At 43.6% G+C, this 21,627-nt stretch overlaps 1 protein-coding gene and 1 long non-coding RNA gene across 2 annotated transcripts in view; one reads left to right on the forward strand and one right to left on the reverse strand.

Annotated features, from left to right (window-relative positions):
* Nucleotides 1-3,529: 3,529 nt before the first annotated feature.
* LOC115458226 lies at nt 3,530-21,286 on the forward strand. Its single transcript, XR_003940032.1, has 3 exons — nt 3,530-3,988; nt 8,472-8,476; nt 21,276-21,286. It is a non-coding gene; the product is annotated as an uncharacterized LOC115458226 (long non-coding RNA).
* The window catches only part of TM4SF5 (transmembrane 4 L six family member 5), a 43,709-nt gene continuing 29,657 nt past the window's right edge, over nt 7,576-21,627 (reverse strand). The window contains exon 5 of the mRNA XM_030188085.1: nt 7,576-8,306. Within this exon, the coding sequence (XP_030043945.1) occupies nt 8,292-8,306 (15 nt within the window). The 3' untranslated portion in view covers nt 7,576-8,291. The remainder of the gene's footprint in view (nt 8,307-21,627) is intronic.

Genomic DNA, 21,627 nt, shown 5'->3' on the forward strand with positions numbered 1-21,627 from the left:
TATCTTGTTGGGCAGACTGGATGAACCGTGCAGGTCTTTTTCTGCCATCATCTACTATGTTACTATATGACATAATAAACAATCAGGTAAAAAAGAGAAAACATTCAATTGGTATTACATATAAAACATGGATGGCATAATAAAATTAAACAATCCGGTATAGGGAGAAAATATTCTGAATAATAAGTAAGTGATGATGCATTCCAGTTCCTATTATGAGTCATTATGGTATGTCTTGTTAAAGAGGTGAGTCTTTAGTGCTCTTCAGTTTTCTTCAATGTTCTTAAGATTTCGTTTATAATATGACCCAGTATGATTCAAAACAGAGGAGACAAATTTTGTTGGGAGGAAATCAATGGGAAAGCATATGCTCTCTTCATACAAAACATCACTGGTTGCCAATTAGGGAACAATGGCTGCTTATAGTAATGACTTTGTTGTTTAAAGTACTTCTTACCCCAAAACTGGTATATTTGTTAGGCAGATGACATTATTATGTCCCTGCCTATGCCTTGGATCTTCTTGTAGTAATTTATTGGCGATACCCTCCATGGTTTATTCTCCAAGAAGTAGATGGAGAAAAAAAGGTTTTTAGCATTATTAGTCCAGAATATTGGAATTATCTACCCAGACTATTACAAGAAAAGGATATTTTGCAGTCTTTTAGAAGTGGGCTGAACTTTTCCTTAGTTCTTAAATGACAGCATTAAGTTGGGAGGTTTGGGATTTGTATGAGTGATTTTTATTTTGTCTTCTCAGTTTTTTCCTCTTTTTTTTTTTGCTCTTGTATTTTTTTGTGTTATTGTAAACCATTTTGAATGAAACCTAGTTCACTAAATGGCAGTGGCTTAGGAAGGGGGGGCGGTGGGGCGGTCCGCCTCGGGTGCACGCTGCTGGGGGGGTGCCGGCTCCGCTGGTTCACTGCTCTCTCTGCCCCAGAACAGGTTACTTCCTGTTCCGGGGCAGAGAGAGCAGGGAACCAGTGGAGCCGACGCCACTCTCCTCTGTAAGTATGCGCTCCGGGGGGGGGGGGGGGGGGGGGGGATGTGCGCGCTCCAGAGGGGGTGCCTTGCTGCACCCGGGGGGGGGGGGGGTGCGCAGCGATGACCCACCCCGGGTGTCAGCTGCCCTAGCTACGGCACTGCTAAATGGTAACATTTGCTTGCTATGGTCATTGATTCCCTAGTCTTAAGCCAGTGATTTTCAACATTTTTCATCTTGCGGAACACTGACAAGAAACAAAAATTGTCAAGGCACACAATCAGATTTTTATAGGATATATATTTTGTCGTTTAACAAACGAGTATTAATATTGTGTTTAAAGTTTAATAATTGCATTTTTAATCATTGTGTTATCTTTATAGTTGAATATTTTTATTTTAGACTCAAATTGGCAAAAGAGCAACAATACACTTCAAAGGTAATGAAATTAGCCACAATAAAATGCATTCAAAACCAACAATTTTAAAGCGAATCCCCCCACCCCACCCACCACAGTGCTGGTGGTGATCACATCCCTTCACTGCACACAATCTGTAGGTCTAAATTCTTTTATAATAGGAATTTAGGCATACATTTACAATGACAAAAGTAATGAGGTCATACCAAATGGGCACAATCTGAATATTGCACAATTTTCACTATGTAATAATCTGGTTAACATTTGTGATGAGAATTAGAAAACTGCCACAGGAACACAAAAATCAAAATCAAGGACTCACTATAATTGAGCCAGTTAACAATATATGGCCAAGTTAAAATAGATCTAGTATGAAGATTCCATGAACTCCCTGATGGTATCTGGGTCCACAAACTGGAGAATTTAGCCCATCTGCTTTTCCCTCACTATTTTTCCTGTAGTGTTCAGTGGCAGCAGCTACAGCAAGTAGTGATTCAGACAGCCTGCTCATGCCAACCCGAGCCCTCTCTCTTCCCACCTATGCGAAAGTGGGACATTACGGCAAAGAGAAGACTTGAGGGTTGGTGCTAGCAGGCTGTCTGAATCGCTGCCTGCTGCCGCCGAACGCTACAGAAGAAAATCTTATAATGCTGGATCGATGGCTGGGGATGGGACAGGAGTGACAGAAAACTCCCATGACACACCTGGGAAGCAGCCGTGGCACACTGGTTGAAAAACACTGTCTTAAGCAGTAGTTTTTGACATGCCATTTTTTAAAAGTAGATTGAGAGTATTAAATTGTTTGGCACAGGTATCATTTGTCTCAGTATCCCCTCTCATTCTATAACTTTAGCGCCTAAATGTAAGTGCCATTTGCAAACTAAAAATATAGAAAACTAACAGTTATATGGGTGAATGTACATTTGTGCACATAACTGTTGGTTGAGTGCTCATTGCTATTCTATAATTTAGGTACACAATTTCCTTAGGGCCCTGCTTACAAAGGGTGTCTACACAGTTAATGCGCACTACAAATACCAGTGCACCTTTGTAAACAGGGCCCTTAATGCATAAATGCAAGGAAGCATAAACGTAGTTGTTTATTTTTATTTATTTTATTGCATTTGTATCCCACATTATCCTACCTCTTTGCAGGCTCAATGTGGCTTACAATACATCATGGATAGTGGACATGAGAAGAGGTTAGGCATTTGGAGTTACAGCAGGGTTTGTGTTGGATGGTAATGGAAAGCATAAAAGTAAGAGATAGGAGGCCTTGATTTACATTCATGGTATAAGTGTGAGTTTCACATGACTTGGTCTTTGTGATAGTTGTTGTATAAGCAGGGCTCCTACTTGCATTTGTAACTTATAAAATACTGTACATTACATACAAAAGTACTACATTCAGGCATGCACATTTATCCTGCTATTGACATGGTGTAAGTGGACATGCCTAATTGTAGGTGCATAGGTGTCAATTTACACTAGTAAATTATATGAAGGAATCTTTTCACCCAGATATTATAAAATTAGCACGGAACACACCTCATCTAGGCACCTAATTTTGGAACCTAGTTATAGAATTGTCCCCTAACCCCCTCATTTTATAATCTTATCCCCTGATAGTCAGCTGCCGACGGGCAGAGCTTTTGCTGTCTACCGCTGGCATTAAACCTGATATTCAATGCCAGGCCATTTCTGGCAATCAGCATTGAAAGTGAAGATACTTAATTGTAGCAGGTGCCCAGCCCAGAGCTTATAACAAACTTGAAAGAGCTTTGGGGAGCAAGAGCCACGCTCCACTGTGCATGCGCAAGTGCCTTCCTAACTGCTGTGAGAGTCCGGTTCCTGCAGTACAATACTAAAGCAGAAGAAATAAAAACAGGAGATAACTCCATGGGGAGGTGGGAGGGTTTGTGAAAATATAAGGCCTGCTGTCCTTGGAGAATACCTGCTATAGGTAAAGTATCTTTGCTTTCTCTGAGGATAAGCAAGTCATAATTCTCACAAGTGGGGAATCCCTAGCAATCAGGCTCACCAAAAACAACATTCTTTGGTCAATTGGACCTCGCAATGACAAGCACATAAGACTGATTAACCTGAAACTATATACAAACTGAGTGAGAGTGCAGCCTGGAACAGAATAAAATGGGCCTAGGAGAATGGAGTTGGATTATAGACCTCAAACAGATTCTGCAGTACCGCCTGTCCAAACCGACTTTCGTGTCGAGTGTCCTGCTCAAGGCAATAGTGTGATGTGAATGTGTGGACCGAAGACCACGTTGCAGCCTTGCAAATTTCTTCAATGGAGGCTGATCACAAGTGGGCTACTACATTGTGAGCCTTGACATAACCCTCTAGGGTCAGCCCAGTATGGGCATAAGTGGAGTAAATTCAATCTGCCAGCCAATTAGAGATTGTGAGTTTCCTGATGGGATCAAAAGAAACAAAAAGTTGGGTGGATTGTTTGTGGGAGCTTAGTCTGCTCCAAGTAATAGGCCAATGTTGCTTGCAGACCAAGGTGTGCAAGACGTTCTCGCCAGGATGGGCATGAGATCGGGGAAAGAATGTGAAGATAATTGACTGGTCGATGTCGTGTGGGTGTAGGACAGACCTCGAGTCGCTACCTTTTGTGACTTATCCGTTATGCTGTTTTTTTTAACAACCCTTTGAAGATATATGCTTCCACAATTTCTGGACATTTTATACAGTGATACTAATATTTCCTTGACTGTAAAGGAATATTATATAGCCCCTGACGCAGCCCTGCTGGGCGAAACACAGCCAGTGTCAGGCTGATTCTGAATATTTTTGTCATTGATATTTTTCTCTCTTATTGATCTGCTCTTTTGTTTTTCCATTTTGGAGTCTGCAGACCAGTTGCCCTGTTGTTTTCTTGCACAGAGACCTCTGCACCAGCACCTCTATTATGGAGGGGTAGTAGACCTCCCATTGCTGATGCTTCTTGGGTGCCGAATCCCTCGGCACCCCAGAGCTCCTGGCTTCATGTGTCAAAGGGGATTGATGATGATGCTTCTTGGCCTTTGCCCAAAGCCAGTCATCGAGGCTCCTCAGTGCTGACGAGGACGACATTGAATCTTCATGCTGCCTTGGGGTCGAGTCCAATGAAAGTCGGTTGCGAGGGCACTGCACAGCAATTGGCATCAAGGCAGGGGGAGACCAACTTGATGCACAATTGCTCCCACTGTCAAAAGGTCTAGCAGCTATACGTACCGATGCTGATGCAAAAGCTGACATTGATGGCAACAACATTGATGCCGATGCTGACGTTGAGGATTTGGACAGGGCTCCAAAAATATTCTCACGCTGAGCCTCTCTAGACAACTGGGTCCTTTTCTTCATGTGAAGACAGAGGACACAGTTGGAAAGGCTATGGTCAGGCCCTAGATAATGAAGACATCAAGAATGGGTGTCTGTACCAGAGATGATCCGATTACACCGGGTACAGCACTTAAAGCCATTGGGAACTTTCATGGACATGGAAGGAAAAACTTCTGTGGCCAAATCAAATGACTCGATGGTGTTGAAAAAGGGGTCTAGCACCAGAGAAAAAATGAAAGGAGAACCTGACCGAAGTCAAGGCCTAAAAGTAGCCTGATAATATGGAAAAAGAAAATAAACTTAAAATTGGGTAAAACTCACTTAAGACAATTAGGGGATGGGAAGAAGAGACCGGAAACATGGGGAAAACAAAGAAGCAACTAGCTGAAAGGCACTCAAAAAGCTCTACCTGTTCGAGCTGTGAAGAGCAGGAAGAAATCACGTCCTGCACTGGTTCACTCACTGACAACTGACTGACGCCAGAATGGTGCTTCCCTCTGCTGCGACCCGCCCTTGAGGAAAAAGGAAAGGAAGTTACCTCAGAAGGGGGGCAGGCCACAGGAGAGAGAAGTTATGGCATCAGCATGGCATTGGCCAATGGCACAAATCATGTAGCTGCAAGCTGTTGCTGGTACTGCCTTTCCTTTACATGGATGTGGAAACAGGGAGGGGAAGGGAGGGGAGAGGAGAGGGAGGGGGGTTCAGTCAGGTGGGTCAAACTCACAGTGCATCGAGAGCAGAGTGCAAGGGAGAGAGACAGAGAGTGAGAGGGAGCCGAGGCTACATTGCGGTTGGTGGGCATGAGTGGGAACTTATGACTGGGCCCTTCACTGCCCTCGGCCCTCGGGCACTACCCGGTTGTCCGAATGGTCAGTCCATCCCTGTCCTGACCTCATTATGGTAAAAGATGAACTGCGGAAACCGCGTTCTTACTGTATAAGGGAAGGCACTCGAGAATGTGCAGTGGAGTGTGGCTCACATTCTACAAAGCTCTTTCAAACTTGTTATAAGCTCAGGGCTGGGCAACACAGGTGACGTTACCTCACTTGTGAGAATTATGGCCTGTTTATCCTTGGAGAATATCTGGTTTCATTTTTGACCATGGCAACTTAACCAGTTAAGCCGATATTCAGTGGTAACCGGTTAAGGGGGTCTTTTACTAAGGCGCGCTCGCGTTTTTTGCACACGCTAAAATTGAGCGTGTGATAAACGTTAGAGATGCCCATAGGAATGCATTGAAATTTTAATTCCAATGTCCCAAACACTTACTTTAATCCTTCCTCCTCCAGCACATGTCATGAATAGTTACAACACTATCATCCACATTTAAATAGTGCAACTGATTTCTAGTATTCCTTTAAACATACAGACAATTTTTTTAGGGATCTTCAGAATATCCTGCAACACACACCATTTGAAATCTTCATTTCTTTGTATTCATGTGTTTGGGACATTGGAATTAAAATTTCATATATTAAGTCCCCACACAAATTATTAGGTGTGGTCTTCATAATTTGACCATAGGAATGCATTGGCATCTCTAACGTTTAGCGCACGCCTGTTTTTAGCGTGCACTGAAAACGTGAGCATGCATTAGTAAAAGACCCCCTAAGTGCTTAGCGGTTACAGATAGGCCTCCTATTTATGTGGCATATTTTAACTGCTAAACATAGCTGATTTGGTGCTGAATATCTGAGCCTAACCGACTATGTTGCGCAATATAGCTGGTTATCAGCTAGCCATTAACCAATTACCTCCTGCTGAATAAACGCAGTTAGGTGTTAAAATGCGATTTAACCAGCCAGGAGCCATTCCTGGCCAGTTAAAGAGTTTTGAATATTGAGCTTTTAGTGCCTAAATGTATGCACCATTTGTATGCTAACATTACAGAATACTAGCTCTTATATACTTGAATGCATATTTGCAAGGGATGTGGGTAGGTCTTTAATTCGGCTTTTTTCCATATTTGACTTCAATGCAGTGGCTGTTAAATTTTATTCATCTCCCAGTAAATTATGAGGACAATATCCAGCATGGTTGAAAGAAGCAGTATAGGCCCTGCCCGTTTAAACTATGCTGAGTAGGTCAGCTGTCGATATTCAGCAGCACTTAAACAGGCAGTGCCATTGAATATCGGCTCTCAATAGCGGCAATTTTCTGTTAGCGCCTGGGATCTCTGGGGGCGGAGCTTGGGCAGAGCTGGCCCTTAACCAGTTGGTGGTGATGTTTAGTCCACTAACCAGTTAAGCAAGCTTATAGAGGTTGGACAGCCAAAAGGTTGTCCTAACTTTATCTGCTGAGCTAGCCAGGCACTAGTCTAAATATTGGCCAGTGTCCGATTAACTTCTAGGTGACAGCCCTGACCTATATATACAGTGCCAGTGCCTGGACATGATCTGGCATTGAATAGCTGGGATTAATACAGTCCCCAGTAACAATTTTAGAAACAGCACTATTTATACATATATGCTGTCAGTGGTGTACCAAGGTGGGGCGGTCCGCCCAGGGTGCACACCGCTGGGGGAGGGGTGCTGCGCGCCTGTTGGCTCTTCGTTTTCATGCTCCCTCTGCCCTGGAACAGGTTACTTCCTGTTCCGGGGCAGAGGGAGCATGGAAACGAAGAGCCGACAGGCATGCGGCACCCCCCCCCCAGCGGCATGCACCCGGGGGGGGGTTCTTTCGCTGGGGGGTCGCGCTGCACCCGGGGGTTATTTCGCCAGGGGGGGGGGTCGCGCTGTTCCGTGGGGGCGGGCGCTGCACCTGGGGGGTGGGGGCGCACATCGGCGATCCGCCCCGGGTGTCAGCGCCCCTAGGAACGCCACTGTATGCTGTGGCAGCAGAAATTTTAAGGAGGCATATTCTAGGTATTATTTGGACAGTTTTTCAAAGTATATGCGTCTTCTGAATTTTAGATCAGCAATACGTGTATATCCAGGAAAATTTCCCCCTGAGTCTTTGCACCTGCTTCAAGTCACACGGAATTATTGGCTAATTTCTCCTTTGGTATCGGAGGAGAGCCTGATGAGAGAATTGTGCTTACCTCTCAGATGATTAAAACCACCTCAAAATGCCAAGATTGTGTTTCAAAGTTCATCTCAGTTCCCCAAAGATGTACAATTTTACAAAATCAGACATGCCTAGGTAGCAAAATTGCTACTTATATGTGTAAGTTAACATTTGCAAAGCCCCAGATACTGCTCTGTTTTTGGATGGTTCCTTTTGTAAAACGACTTTTTCTGAGTTGCATCCCACCAAATACACAGGCTTCTTTGGCTGTGCTGGTTTGTATTTTAGAAAAAAAACTCTACGTTTGTCAAGCCTTTTTAACATTTTTTAGTTTTTGTTCTTTTTTTTTTTAATTCAAGGACCTAATCATCTGTTTTACCTCTTAGATGCTAGGGGAATATTTACTACTAGAAGAAGAAACTGATGAAAATTCACATAAGAAAGGTAGTGAATCAAACAAATATAGATGGAGAGATGCCAGAGAATCACGGTGAGCTGATAATCTACCCTTTAGGTGATGAATGTGGAATGTGCAGCATCCTTACAAGCCTTCATCCTATAAAAACACAAGAAAGAAATTATAGAAGCTATGCAGAGAAGAGTTACCAAAATTGTACAAGGCTTAACACATTCAACATTTACTTTCTGGAGGAAAGAAGGAAAAGGGAGATATGAAAAAAAACTTTCTAACATCTAGCTAGCTTCAATAAAGTACAGGAAGGTGCAGTTTTCTATAGAGGTCTATAGAGGTCATGATATGACGTGGAAGGGAAGGAAGCTTAGAGGGTGGGGATTGCCTGGAATAACTTACCAATACAAAACCGGGGTACTAGTTCCAAAAATTATTATATATCATGAGGGCATGTATTTAAAAATATCTATTGTGAAATTTTAAAAAAATTTATTTATTGATTTGATTTCATAGCTGATATAAAAATCAAACTACATCTATGGAACATATTTTTATTTATGTATTTATTTTACTAGTAAAAAAGGCCCGTTTCTGTAGGCAAGGAAACGGGCCTTAGGCAGGCAATTCTCTCCCCCCCCCCCGTGCTACGGGCCCCTCGAACCCCCCCTTCCGCGAACCTGTCGTTCCCTCCCGTGCCAGCGAAAACTGCCGCCACCGCCGCCGCCGTTGTTGTGCTACCTGTGCTTACAGCTGAAGTGTTGTTCTTCCCTTCCCGTAGGTTCTTCAATCATCTTGTCTGGAAGTTCCTCTGCGTGCGTCTGACGTCAGACGCACGGAGTTAAACTTTCTGAGAAGATGATTGAGGAACCCACCTGAAGGTAGTGCACAACAGCGGCGGGAGGGGGGGGGTGGTTTTCGGCGTTCCGGGGGGGGGGTCGACAGGTTCGCGGGAGGGGGTGGGTTTCGAGGGTTGCCGTAGCACAGGGGGGGGGGGGTGACAGCTGATTCCGAGGCAGTAGGAGGAGTGCTTTGGAATCAGGTGTGTTGATGTCAGTGACGTCCGTGCGTGTCTGCCTCGCAGACCACTTGCAGCCAGGGAGCCACGGTCCCAAGCATAGAACGTTGGAGGTGAGAATTATTATATAGGATTTGTAGCATTTGTATCCCACATTTTCCCACCAATTTGCAGGCTCAATGTGGCTTACATTTGCCGTAATGGCGGTTGCCATTACCGGATAGCAGAATGACAAAAGGCGTTGCATTACATACATGGTAAAGAATAATATGTTATGGTATTGCATATTGGTTCCTAAATGATAGATTGGATTGTAGAATACATTAGGTCATCGACTATAGGGAGATCGTATTTGGCACAAGATTAAAGAAGTATTGGTGTACCGATCGTTTGTATTAGGATTTTTTTTATTAATATTTGGAGTAACTTACCAGCAGTTGTTATTGCAGTAATGTCCTACAGGACTAGCAATATGTTGAACATCAGTAAATGATAACACTGACTGACATACTTCCTTTAAATTCCATCCCTGTTTGAAAGCTATTCTCAAGTCTTTATCACAGAATACCGGATGAACTTAGAGAATATGCCAGTTCACTTGATAATTTTCTTCAGAAAGGCAGAGCCCATCATCTAATTCAGAATACAAATTGCTTTTAGTGTCAACGGTAGTTGTCATAGTATTGGGATTTAAAAACAATGCTCTATCGTTAAATTTAGCCCTTTAAAAAGCTTGTCTTTACAATAGTTTGGGGATAATCTCTTGATAATAATTGGGTATTCAATTCCCTTGCTTTTACTTTACAAATCTCTGATATTAGAATAGATCCGTCGATAACATAAAAATTGTGAAAACTGTAAACTGTCCTTTAGAGCCAAAGGGCGACAACTATTGTAATAAAGGAAGGCATTACAATCTTTTTCTTATGAAACATTGTAGTATGGAAGCCCTCAGGAATTTTAGATATCAAGACATCCAAAAACAAAATCTCTTCCTTATAAAAGAAGAATGAAACTGTAAATTAACATGCATTGAATTAATCTAAGAACGAAATTGCACAAGATAACCCTCAGAACCCTTCCACAGGAAAATACATCAGCTATAAAATACACCCAAAATAATGTGTTAAAAAAAGGTGACGAGTATAACGTGCTGCTCAAAAAATGTAACAGTCAAATTGGCTATGGCCATAGTAGCCCCCATGTGCACTCCAGATGTCTGTTGAAAAAAATTGTCATTCAGACTGAAAATAGCTCCTTATCATAACCAACTCAGCAAGCTTCAGAAGATGTTCAATGTATTGCTGGTCCTGTGGGACATTATCCTTATTTTGAGAATTCAGTTTATTTATTCCATTATTTAGCCTGTCCTCCTGACAGTGCCTAGAACGGGTTACAGAATTACATTCATAATATGCTAAAACCATGCAACATATAACAAAATAAATAAAATTAAACAATGATTCCAGCCTGACAATTTCTATGTCAACTCATCAAAATGCTAGATTAAAACAAGTAAGTTTTAACAGCCTTAAAAAATCCCAAAAGATCATTAATGGATTTCACAGAGGGAGGAACCTTATTCCACAACCAGGTCATAAAATAAGAGTAAACTAGAGAATGAGCACACTCTAACTAAAACGTAATGAGCACTTTGGACTATAAATTGGCAGCAGTCAAACAGCTGCATTTTGAACACGCTGGAGTCTTTTAAAACTCTTATCAGGTAATCCCTGATAAGGAAGGCTAAGAGGGACTTCGAAAAAAGATTGCGTTGGAGGATTGCGTTGGAGGCAAAAACACATAATAAATTTTTTTAGGTATATTAAAAGCAGGAAGCCGGCAAAAGAATTGGTTGGACCGCTACATGACCGAGGAGTAAAAGGGGCGATCAGGGAAGACAAACCAATAGCGGAGAGATTAAATGAATTCTTTGCTTCGGTCTTCACCGAGGAAGATTTCAGTGGGATACCAGTGCCAGAAATGGTATCTGAAGCTGACGAGTCAGAGAAACTTAATGAATTCTCTGTAAACCTGGAGGATGTAATAGGGCAGTTCTACAAACTGAAGAGTAGCAAATTTCCTGGACCAGATGGTATTCATCCCAGAGTACTGATAGAACTGAAAAATGAACTTGCGGAGCTATTGTTAGTAATATGTAATTTATCCTTAAAATTGAGCATGGTACCGGAAGATTGGAGGGTGGCCAATGTAACATCGATTTTTAAAAAAGGTTCCAGAGGAGATCCGGGAAATTATAGACCAGTGAGTCTGACGTCGGTGCTGGGTAAAATGGTAGAGACTATTATTAAATTACAGAGCATATTCAAAAGCATGGATTAATGAGACAAAGTCAACATGGATTTAGTGAAGGGAAATATTGCCTCACCAATCTACTACATTTCTTTGAAGGGGTGAACAAACATGTGGATAAAGGAGAGCCACTTGCAGTGCTTTTTTTGTGCCGGTACGCACCAGTACAGCGTACTAGCACCTTTTTTTGAGGTCCGGCTCACCTGCCCGCTCCCTTCCGTTTGTGCACCCGTGCTCCCTGCTTTGAAATTGTTCGTTTACCCGAAGTTGCCGCGAACCGGCAGTAAAAGCAGCAAGCAGGCAGGCACTGGCAGGCAAGCTTGCCTCCTCATCGCTTCTTTTCCCTCTCAGTGCGTCCCGCCTTCCTCTGATGTAATTTCCTTTCAGCGAGGGTGGGATGTGCTGAGAGGGAAGGGAAGCGACGAGGAGGCAAGCCTGTGTTCCAGTGCCTGCCTGCTGCTTTTACTGCTGGTTCGCTGCGACTTCGGGTAAACAAACGATTTCAAAGCAGGGAGCATGGGTGCACAAATGAAAAGTCGGGGGGGGGGCTGGGGTTTGAACGAATCGCTGGACATGAATTTGAGGGGAAGGCAGGGAAGAGATAATTGCTGGACATGGATAGGAGGGGAAGGCAGGGGAGAGAGGAGAATCGCTGGACATGGATGGGAGAGGAGGGCAGGGAAGAGAGAATTGCTTGACATGGATAGGAGGGGAGGGCAGGGGAGAGAGAATTGCTGGACATGGATAGGAGGGGAGGGCAAGGGAGAGAGGGGAATCACTGGACATGGATGGCAGGGGAGGACAGGGGGCAGAGGAGAATCACTGGACATGGATGGCAGGGGAGGACAGGGTACAGAGGAAAAACACTGGACATGGATAGGAGGGGAGGGCAGGGGAGAGAGGAAAATCGCTGGACATGGATGGGAGGGGAGGGCAGTGGAGACATGCTGGACAGGGAGGGGATGGCAGGGAAGAGAGAATTGCTTGACATGGATGGGAGGGGAGGGCAGGGGAGAGAGGAGAATCGCTGGACATGGATGGGAGGGGAGGGCAAAGGGGAGAGGAGAATCACTGGACATGGATGAGAGGGGAGGGCAGGGGAGAGAGGAGACATGCTGGACATGGATGGGTGGGGAGGGCAGGGAAGAGAGAATTGCTGGACATGGATGTGAGGGGAGGGCAGGGTAGAGAGGAGAATCGCTGGACATGGATGGGAGGGGAGGATCGCTGGACATAGATGGAAGGGAGGACAGGGAGCAGAGGAGAATTGCTGCACATGGATGGGAGGGGAGGGCAAAGGGGAAAGGAGGATCACTGGACATGGATGGCAGAGGAGAATCACTGGACATGGATGAGAGGGGAGGGCAGGGGAGAGAGGAGACATGCTGGACATGGATAGGTGGGGAGGGCAGGGAAGAGAAGAGAGAATCGCTGGACATGGATGGGAAAGGAGGACAGGGAGCAGAGGAGAATTGCTGCACATGGATGAGGGAGGGCAGGGGATGAGAGGGGAGGGCAGGGGAGAGAGGAGACATACTGGACATGGGTGGGAGGGGAGGTCAGCGAAGAGAGATTTGCTGGACATGCATGGAAGGGGAAGGCAGGGGAGAGAGGAGAATCATTGGACATGGATCACAGGGGAAGACAGGGGATAGAGGAGAATCACTGGACATGGGAGGGGAGGGCAGGGGAGAGAGGAGACATGCTGGACATGGATGGAGGGAAGACCAGAAGGAGATGCACATGGATGAGAGAGGAGGGCAGGGGAGAGAGAAGAAATGCTGGAAATGGATGGAGAGGAGAGCAGGAGATAGAGGAGAATTGCTGGACATGGATGGATGGAGGAGTTGGCAGGGAGAGAGGAGAAATGCTGGACTTAGATTGAGGAGAGGGGAGAGAGAATTATTGCTTTATATGGATACAGGGGAGAGAAGAGAGAGGAGAAATGCTGGACATGGATGGAGGGGAGGAGAAAGGAGAAGTGCTGGACATGGATGGAGGGAAGGAAAGAAAAAAGAAGAAGATGCACATGGATGGAGATGAGGGAAAGGGAAGAGAGGAGAAAAACTGCACATGGATGGAGAAAATGGGCAAAAGCTGATCCACGTTATACCTCCTCCAGTCAATTCCACGGAGGAGGACCTAGCTTTTACTTATGGATGTAGGGCAACAAAATGAAGAAGAAAGGAGGAAAGTAAAGAAATAAATGGAAAGGAAGCCCTGGAAACGGAGTTAAGAGAACAGATAGAGAGCAGCAGAATCAGAGACGGGGACCAATATAGATAGAAAAACAAAGTCACCAGACAACAAAGGTAGAAAAAAATCATTCTATTTTCATTTTAGTGTTTGGAATATGTCCAATTTGAGAATTTACATCTGCTGTCTTATTTTGCACTGGGTATACTGCAGCTGTAACAGCTTACAGAAATTATTTATAATGAAAAAAATCACGTTATTTTTTTCTCCTATTGTTCTGTCCTCTGACAGCTGTTATAGTAGGTTCCTGAAATGTGTTTAATGCATTACTGCAGATCTGTCTGTAAGTTAGAGGAGCAATGCATTATATGTAATATAGTTCACAGCTAGTGCAGACACACTTGTCTGTTTGTTTAAAAACTGTTATCATTGACGTAATGTTGCCTGAACCTCTTCTCCTTCTCAGCCTAGCTTGACTGCCTTGCTACCTGATGGCTCTGTCTCATTGGTCTTCATGCTCTTGTTCTTTGGGCTTAGGAGCCCCCCTGTTTTTCCCCGTGTTCTAGCTTTGAAACTTTCTCCATCTTGTTTTCTGTCAGTACTTGGCCTGATAAACTCCCTGAAGAGAACTTGATTTTTACCTTGTAAAATATATCTTGTCAATAAGATATAGCACGTTCCAGGCATCCATTTCTGAGCTGTCTCTGCCTGTTCATCTGTTTTCCACCTCAGCAGCAGAATTGTTTTTCCTCAGACTTCTACCTCCAAGCACTGTTCAGCCCATAATAACGAAGTCCCTGTGCTATGAAGCACCCCTTCTGACTGTGACCGGGGTTTACGTGGATTTAAATGTAGCTGGAAGGAGTTACTGTGGTTCCCTACGGAAGCCCTCGCCAAGCCAGGACGCAACACTTAGCAAGCTGGCTGCCCCGCTGTGTAAATCGGGTTCACAGGATCCGATGGACAGTGTGAGGTTGTACTGCTGCCGGTGGATCAAGAGAGTGGTTTGAAATCTTTTGAAACATTTACACGCCTGTGATGAATACGTGCTAAAAAGTCTTATGTGAGACTCTGTTGGTTCCTATTGAAGTTCAAAGGATATAATTTTTTCAAATGTACAGCACTGATATATTCACATAGGTATATGGAAGGAATATAGTGTTGCAATGTAATAGGGATGTAAAAACTATAAGAATAAGGACGCATGGCTTGTGTGAGTGAGTCCTTAGGGTCCTCAGAGTTTTATGGGTTTATGGGTGTATTTAAATAAAGGACAAAATTATTACGTAAGTAATAACAGGGTACTGTGTTTATTGGTATTAAATTTTAACTGCCAGACCATCGACCATTCTTCTAATGTTCGGAGATCCCTTCTCATTGTTTCTACTCCCTCCAGGGTATCCACTCTATTGGCTATTTTCGTGTCATCCGCAAAAAGGCAAACCTTTCCTTCAAACCCTTCAGCAATATCTTCCACAAAATATATTATACACTTCCTTAAACAACCGTTATACTTTTATACATGAATCTTTATTGAAAATTCAACTCAATTATTATCATCGTCATCATCCATATATTTAAAAACTTTACACACATACCATCAGACACACCTCAATCTTACCTTCAGTCACACAAAACAAACCACAATTATTAACTTCAACTTCTAAAATTTCTAATACGATCCATACTTTCCTACCCAGAGATAGTATTACTAATTATATTTGTTTGGCAAGATTTACCTTTGGTAAAACCATGTTGCCTTAGATCTTATAACTCATTGGATTCCAAGAAATTCACTATCCTTTCCTTCAGCAACACTTCCATTACTTTTCCAATAACCGAAGTGAGGCTTACTGGCCTTAGTTTCTCATTTCTTCTTGTCACTACTTTTGTGAAGAGGGACCACATCTGCTCTTCTCCAATCTTGTGGAATAAATCTTTAAGAGGACCCGCCAGAACCCAAGCTTCCTCATTATCGTGAGATAGATCTCGTCTGGTCCCATGGCCTTGTCCACCTTCAGTTTTTCAAGTTGTTCATTAAACACATTCATCCTTGAATGGTGCGATATCCACTCCATTCTCATATGTACCTTTGCCAGTCTATCATGGTCCCTCTCCATTATTTTCTTCCGTGAACACAGAACAGAAGTATTTATTTAACACATTCACTTTTTCCTCATCACTCTCCATAAAACTGTCCACAGCACCTTTCAATCTCACAATTCCTCCTTTCACTAATATACCTGAAAAAATTCTTGTATCCCCTCCTTACATTTCTAGTCATTTGTTCTTCCACCTGTGCTTTTGCCTTGGCTTCTTTCAGTTTCATCTGGTATTCTTTTCTGTGTTTCTCTTTTTGAGATTTTTTGTATTCCATGAACAACCACTCTTTTGCCTTTATTTTCTCAGTCTCTTGTTTCCTTTCTTTCTTGCTTTTATTTACTCTCCATACGTAAAGGTCAGTAACCATTTTAATAGCTCCTTTCAGCCTGGACCACTTTCTTTTCACATACGCTATCCTCGATTGGATTCCAGGGCCCTGTTCTTTCCTGGTTCTCCTCTTACCTCTCACTTCGCACTTTCAGCGTTTACTCTGGCGGTTCCTCTTCAACTTCCATCCCGCTTTCAGTTGGTGTCCCCCAGGGTTCTGTCCTTGGACCCCTCCTTTTCTCCATCTATATCTCTTCCCTTGGTACCCTGATTTCATCTCATGACTTTCAATACCATCTTTATGCAGATGACTCTCAGATCTACATCTCCACCCCAGAAATCTCAACCGTAATCCAGGACAAAATTTCATCCCGCTTGTCTGACATTGCTGCTTGGATGTCTCAACTCCATCTGAAGCTTAACATGACTAAAACTGAACTTCTCATTTTCCCCCCTAAATCCACCTCCCCTCTTCCCCCATTCTCTATCTCTGTTAATGGCTCTCATATCCTCCCTGTCTCCTCGGCTCGTAACCTTGGAGTCATCTTTGATTCCTCTCTCTTCTTCTCTGCGCATATTCAACAAATCGCCAAAACCTGTCATTTCTTTATCTACAACATTAGCAAGATCCGCCCCTTTCTTTCTGAATACGCTACCAGAACCCTTATCCAAACCCTTGTCACCTCTCGTTTGGATTATTGCAATTTACTTCTCACTGGTCTTCCTCTCAGCCATCTCTCTCTTCTCCAGTCTGTCCAAAATTCTGCAGCACAACTTATTTTTCGCCAAAATTGTTATACCCACACTAGCCCACTCCTCAAGTCACTTCACTGGCTTCCCGTCCGCTTCCACATACAATTCAAACTTCTCTTACTGACCTTTAAGTGCATCCATTCTGCAGCTCCCCATTACCTCTCCACTCTCATCTCTCCCAACATTCCTCTCCGTGATCTCTGCTCACTGGACAAATCTCTCTTGTCGTCCCCTTCTCCTCCACTGCTAACTCCAGGCTTCGTTCCTTTTCCCTCGCGGTTCCTTATGCCTGGAATAAAATTCCTGAGCCTGTACGTCTAGTTCCATCTCTACCTGTTTTCAAATCTATGCTGAAAACCCACCTTTTCACCACTGCTTTTGGCTCCTAGCTACTACTCAATTGCCTCCCCTTGTTCCTTCTCACCTAGTACTCCCTCGCCCTTAATTGTCTTGTCTGTCTGTATTATTTTTAGATTGTAAGCTCTATTGAGCAGGGACTGTCTCTCTATGTCAGGTGTTCAGCGCTGCGTGCATCTGGTAGCGCTATACAAATGTTAATAATAATAATAATAATAATGATTAATACTGCTCAGGTGGACATCCATTCTGACATTAGACACACTTTCCCCATTTGTGAGCACCAGATCCACTGCCGTTCCTTCCCTCATGGGTTCCGTCATCATTTGTCTGAGAAAAGCATTTTGAAAGGCATCCACAATCTCCCTACTTCTTTCCAATTCCGCTTTTGGTTTTTCACTTGTTTCTACTTAAGGAAAGGAATAAGTTATTTAAATAAGAATTGCTGATGAGGTTTTTCTGCCTATGATAGAAATAAGCTATATGGTGTTTTTCACACTGATATGCTCTGAGGCTTCTCCTCCTTGATTTTAAATGGTTTTGAATGGAATATTGTTGGCATTTGTTGGATTATGAGTGCCATTTGCATTGTTTGTATTTTTTATTGGTTGATACAAATATACATTACATAGATGAGACACAAACACCTGGATTCTATATAGTGCGACTTGAGTTGTGCGTGTAAATCTGTCTGGATTTACATGTGCAAGTTAATTAGCTTAACAATACCTCTGTAGCATTATTGTACAGGAGGTGAGTCTCTTTCAAATGAAGGAAATCTCTGGAATGAGAGGGCAAAGGATGAAATTAAGAGGTTATAGACTCAGGAGTAATCTAAGGAAATACTTTTTCACGGAAAGAGTGGTGGACGTGTGGAATCACCTCCTGGTAGAGGTGGTGGAGACGAGGATTGTATCTGAATTTAAGAAAGCATGGGAAAGGAGGAGATAGAGGTTGTTGTGAATGGGCAGATTGGATGGGCCATCAAAATTCTATGTTTCTAACAAGCCAACCATCAAAATTTACCACACAAGTACAAAGAAATCGCAAAACAAACCCAAAATCCAGCTTCTGAGCTCTTGCACGCAAAGCGAGGAACTCTTGCCACAGTTTTTGAGTTGCTCTTGACAAGTCAGGAAAAATTCTAATTTTAGATCCCAAAAACAACTGATCCATTGAGAGAAAATAAAGTCGTAGAACAGCATTCTGGTCATTCTCCAGAGCAAATGTTACAACAAGAGTAGATCTGGGTGTAATGACATTTAATGATGACTCCAAAAACTCAGTTAAATTCATACTGGATACATCAGGTGTTCCAGATGGAGGATGCCCAGATATAGTCAAATGGCACAAACCATGGGAGGAATGGCCTCTGGTGGCAACTTCAATATTTCCCTCATGTATTTCTGGACCATGTCCAGAGGTGGCACTAAAGGTGATTTAGGGAAATTTATAAAATGAAGGGTATTCCTCCTAACCTGGTTCTCTAAGTTTTCCAGTTTCCTATAAAGAACAAGTTTATCTTTGGTCAAAGAGCCATACAAATCTTGCAAATCACTAACATGTTACCACATATTGTGACAGTGGTGGGATAGGAGCTTAACCTGCCAGAAGAAGCCAGAATCCTTAGCCTCCAGGGCTCTGGGCATTGTAGGACTATCATGATGGAATAATGGGCAAAGTGTCTAGTCCTGCCCTAGGTAGGAATTATGAGGGGGGGGGGGGGGGGGAAGTATAGTGTGCTGGATAGGCAGGTTTTTATTTTGTTTTTATTCTTACGCAGAAAACATGAAGAAACTGATCCAGGCCCTAGTAGAGGGCCAACAGCAGTTCATGCAAGCTCAATGTGAGTAACAATGACAACAGCAGCAATAGCAGCAATTTATACAAGCTTACTTTGAACAGCAGAAGATGCAGCAACAAATATTACAGAAATTGGTATAGGTACACCAGAGCTCTCTGGCCCACATGTCCCCAACACTACAAGGACCAGCATCCCATGCAAGTGTACCTGTCCTAGTGTTGCCTAATTCGACCCTGGAAGACCATCCAGATCATTTTCTGGTGAAATTTTAGAGGACAGCTTACATGGCTGACTGGGCAGAGTCCATGTGGACTATATATTTGGGAAACCTAATAACTGACAGCAGCCAACCTGCATTCCAAATCTCCAACTCCAATGGCCGAGCCAACTATAAGGACATTAAGACAGTCATCCTGGAGTGGGCAGGGTGTACACTGGAAGCCTTTAGGCAACAGTTTAGGAAAAGCACATGAAAGAAAGTCCCCACAGTTTTTTTCCGTAGGTTAGAGGAGGCATGGATGTGGCTGTAACCTAAGGGAAAATCCAATGTAGACATAGCAAGCATGGTTCTCCTTGAGCATTTCCTGGACAGTTTGCCCTATACTATGAGGCAAAGGGTGTGCCAACACCCCAAGTTGGCATTGGAGACTGCCTTGGAAATGGCGGAAGTATTCCAGCAAGCACAACTGATCTCTGAGCCTTACAAAAAGACAAGAAGCGAGCTAGGAGTCCTGGGAAGTGACGAAAGAAGGCATCAACCGAGAATACTAAGATCCAGAAACTGCCTTCTAGTCCAATGTCTCCAAGAAAAGGGTTACAGCAATGAAGAACCTTGTCCCAGAAACCTAGAGCACTCTGCTGACCTCTCCCACCTGTTGTAAGCTCTGTCAAGCAGGGACTGTCTCTTCATGTTCAAGTGTACAGCGCTGCATATGTCTAGTAGCGCTATAGAAATGATAAGGGACTGTCTTTCTTCTATGTTTGTGCAGCGCTGCGTACGCCTTGTAGCGCTATAGAAATGCTAAATAGTAGTAGAAGTAGTAGTAGTAGTAGTAGATATGCGGAGAGAGGCCACATAGCCAGGGACTGCCAAGATCTAGCTGAAAAAATCATGCATATAAATGTAGTATCCCAAAGGGGCTTCATCTGAGCAGGAACCAAAGGTGCAGACACAGAGCAGCCTATTCCAAAGAGGCTTCGGCTGAGTAGGAAAAAAGGGTGCAGACACAGAGCAGACTATCCCAAAGGAGGTTTGGCTGAGTAGGAACCAAGGGTGCAGACAAGGAGCAGCCTATTTCAAAGGGGTTTGGGCTGAGCAGGAACCAAGGGTGCAGAAATGGAGCGGCCTAATCCCAAAGGGGCTTAGTCTGGGCAGGAACCAAGGGTGCAGACACGGAGCAGACTATCCCAAAGGGGCTTCATCTGGGCAGGAATCAAGAAGCAAGGCACAGAGCAGCTCCAAAAGCAACTCAAGACAACAGATGCCAGAGCAGTGAAGCAGGAACTCGACGCACTAAAGAGGACACTGCATGGATGATGTCCCCCGACCACACCTAAGCCACTCCTCAGAAAGGCGCATGTTGGGCATGCGCTCATGCCTAAGGACTCTGTCCAACTCTGGATGGATGCTGCCAACATATGCCCTGATTAGCCAGCAGCAGTGGCACAGCTCCTTTCCTGGCCCGACGCCACGGGTGTCCCTGGGTCAGAGCCCCAGCCCAGAGGTAAGTGTGCTGTCGCCGAGTGTGACACTCCTAGAGGGCTCATAGAGACTTACAAATGGCTAGCATGACTCATCTCCTCCTGCATGTTTTGTTGTAAACTGCTTAATATTTTGTTGTAAAATGCTTAGGAAATTGGATGGCTGACCAACCAAATGGCAGATGAAATTTAATGTGGACAAATGCAAGGTGATACACATTGGAAAGAATAATCCTAATCATAGTTACCTGATGCTAGGGTCCACCTTGGGAGTCAGCACACAAGAAAAAGATCTGGGTGTCATTATAGATAATACGCTGAAATTTTCTGCTCAATGTGCAGCGATGGCCAAAAAAGCAAACAGGATGCTAGGAATTATTAGGAAAGGGAAGGTGAATAAGACTGAAAATATTATAATGCCTCTGCATCACTCCATGGTGTGATCGCACCTTGAGCATTGTGTTCAGTTCTGGTCGCTGTATCTCAAAAATGATTTAGCGAAATTAGAAAAGGTTCAAAAAAGAGCAATCAAAATGATAAAGAGGATGGAACTCCTCTCGTATGAGGATAGGCTGAAGAGGTTAAGGCTTTTCAACTTGGAAAAGAGACTGATGAGGGGAGATATGATTGAGGTCTACAAAATCCTGAGTGGTGTAGAATGAGTAGAAGTAATTCGATTTTTTACTCGTTCCCAAAAGTACAAAGACTAGGGGACACTCGAGGAAGTTACATTGAAATACTTTTAAAACAAACAAAAGGAAATATTTTTTCACTCAATGAATAATTAAGCTCTGGAACTCTTTGCCGGAGGATGTGGTAACAGCAGTTAGCATATCTGGGTTTAAAAAAGGTTTGGCCATGTTCCTGGAGGAAAAGTCCATAGTTTGCTATTGAGA

The sequence above is a fragment of the Microcaecilia unicolor genome, chromosome 14 (assembly GCF_901765095.1).
Source record: "Microcaecilia unicolor chromosome 14, aMicUni1.1, whole genome shotgun sequence".
In the NCBI taxonomy this organism is placed as follows: Eukaryota; Metazoa; Chordata; class Amphibia; order Gymnophiona; family Siphonopidae; genus Microcaecilia; species Microcaecilia unicolor.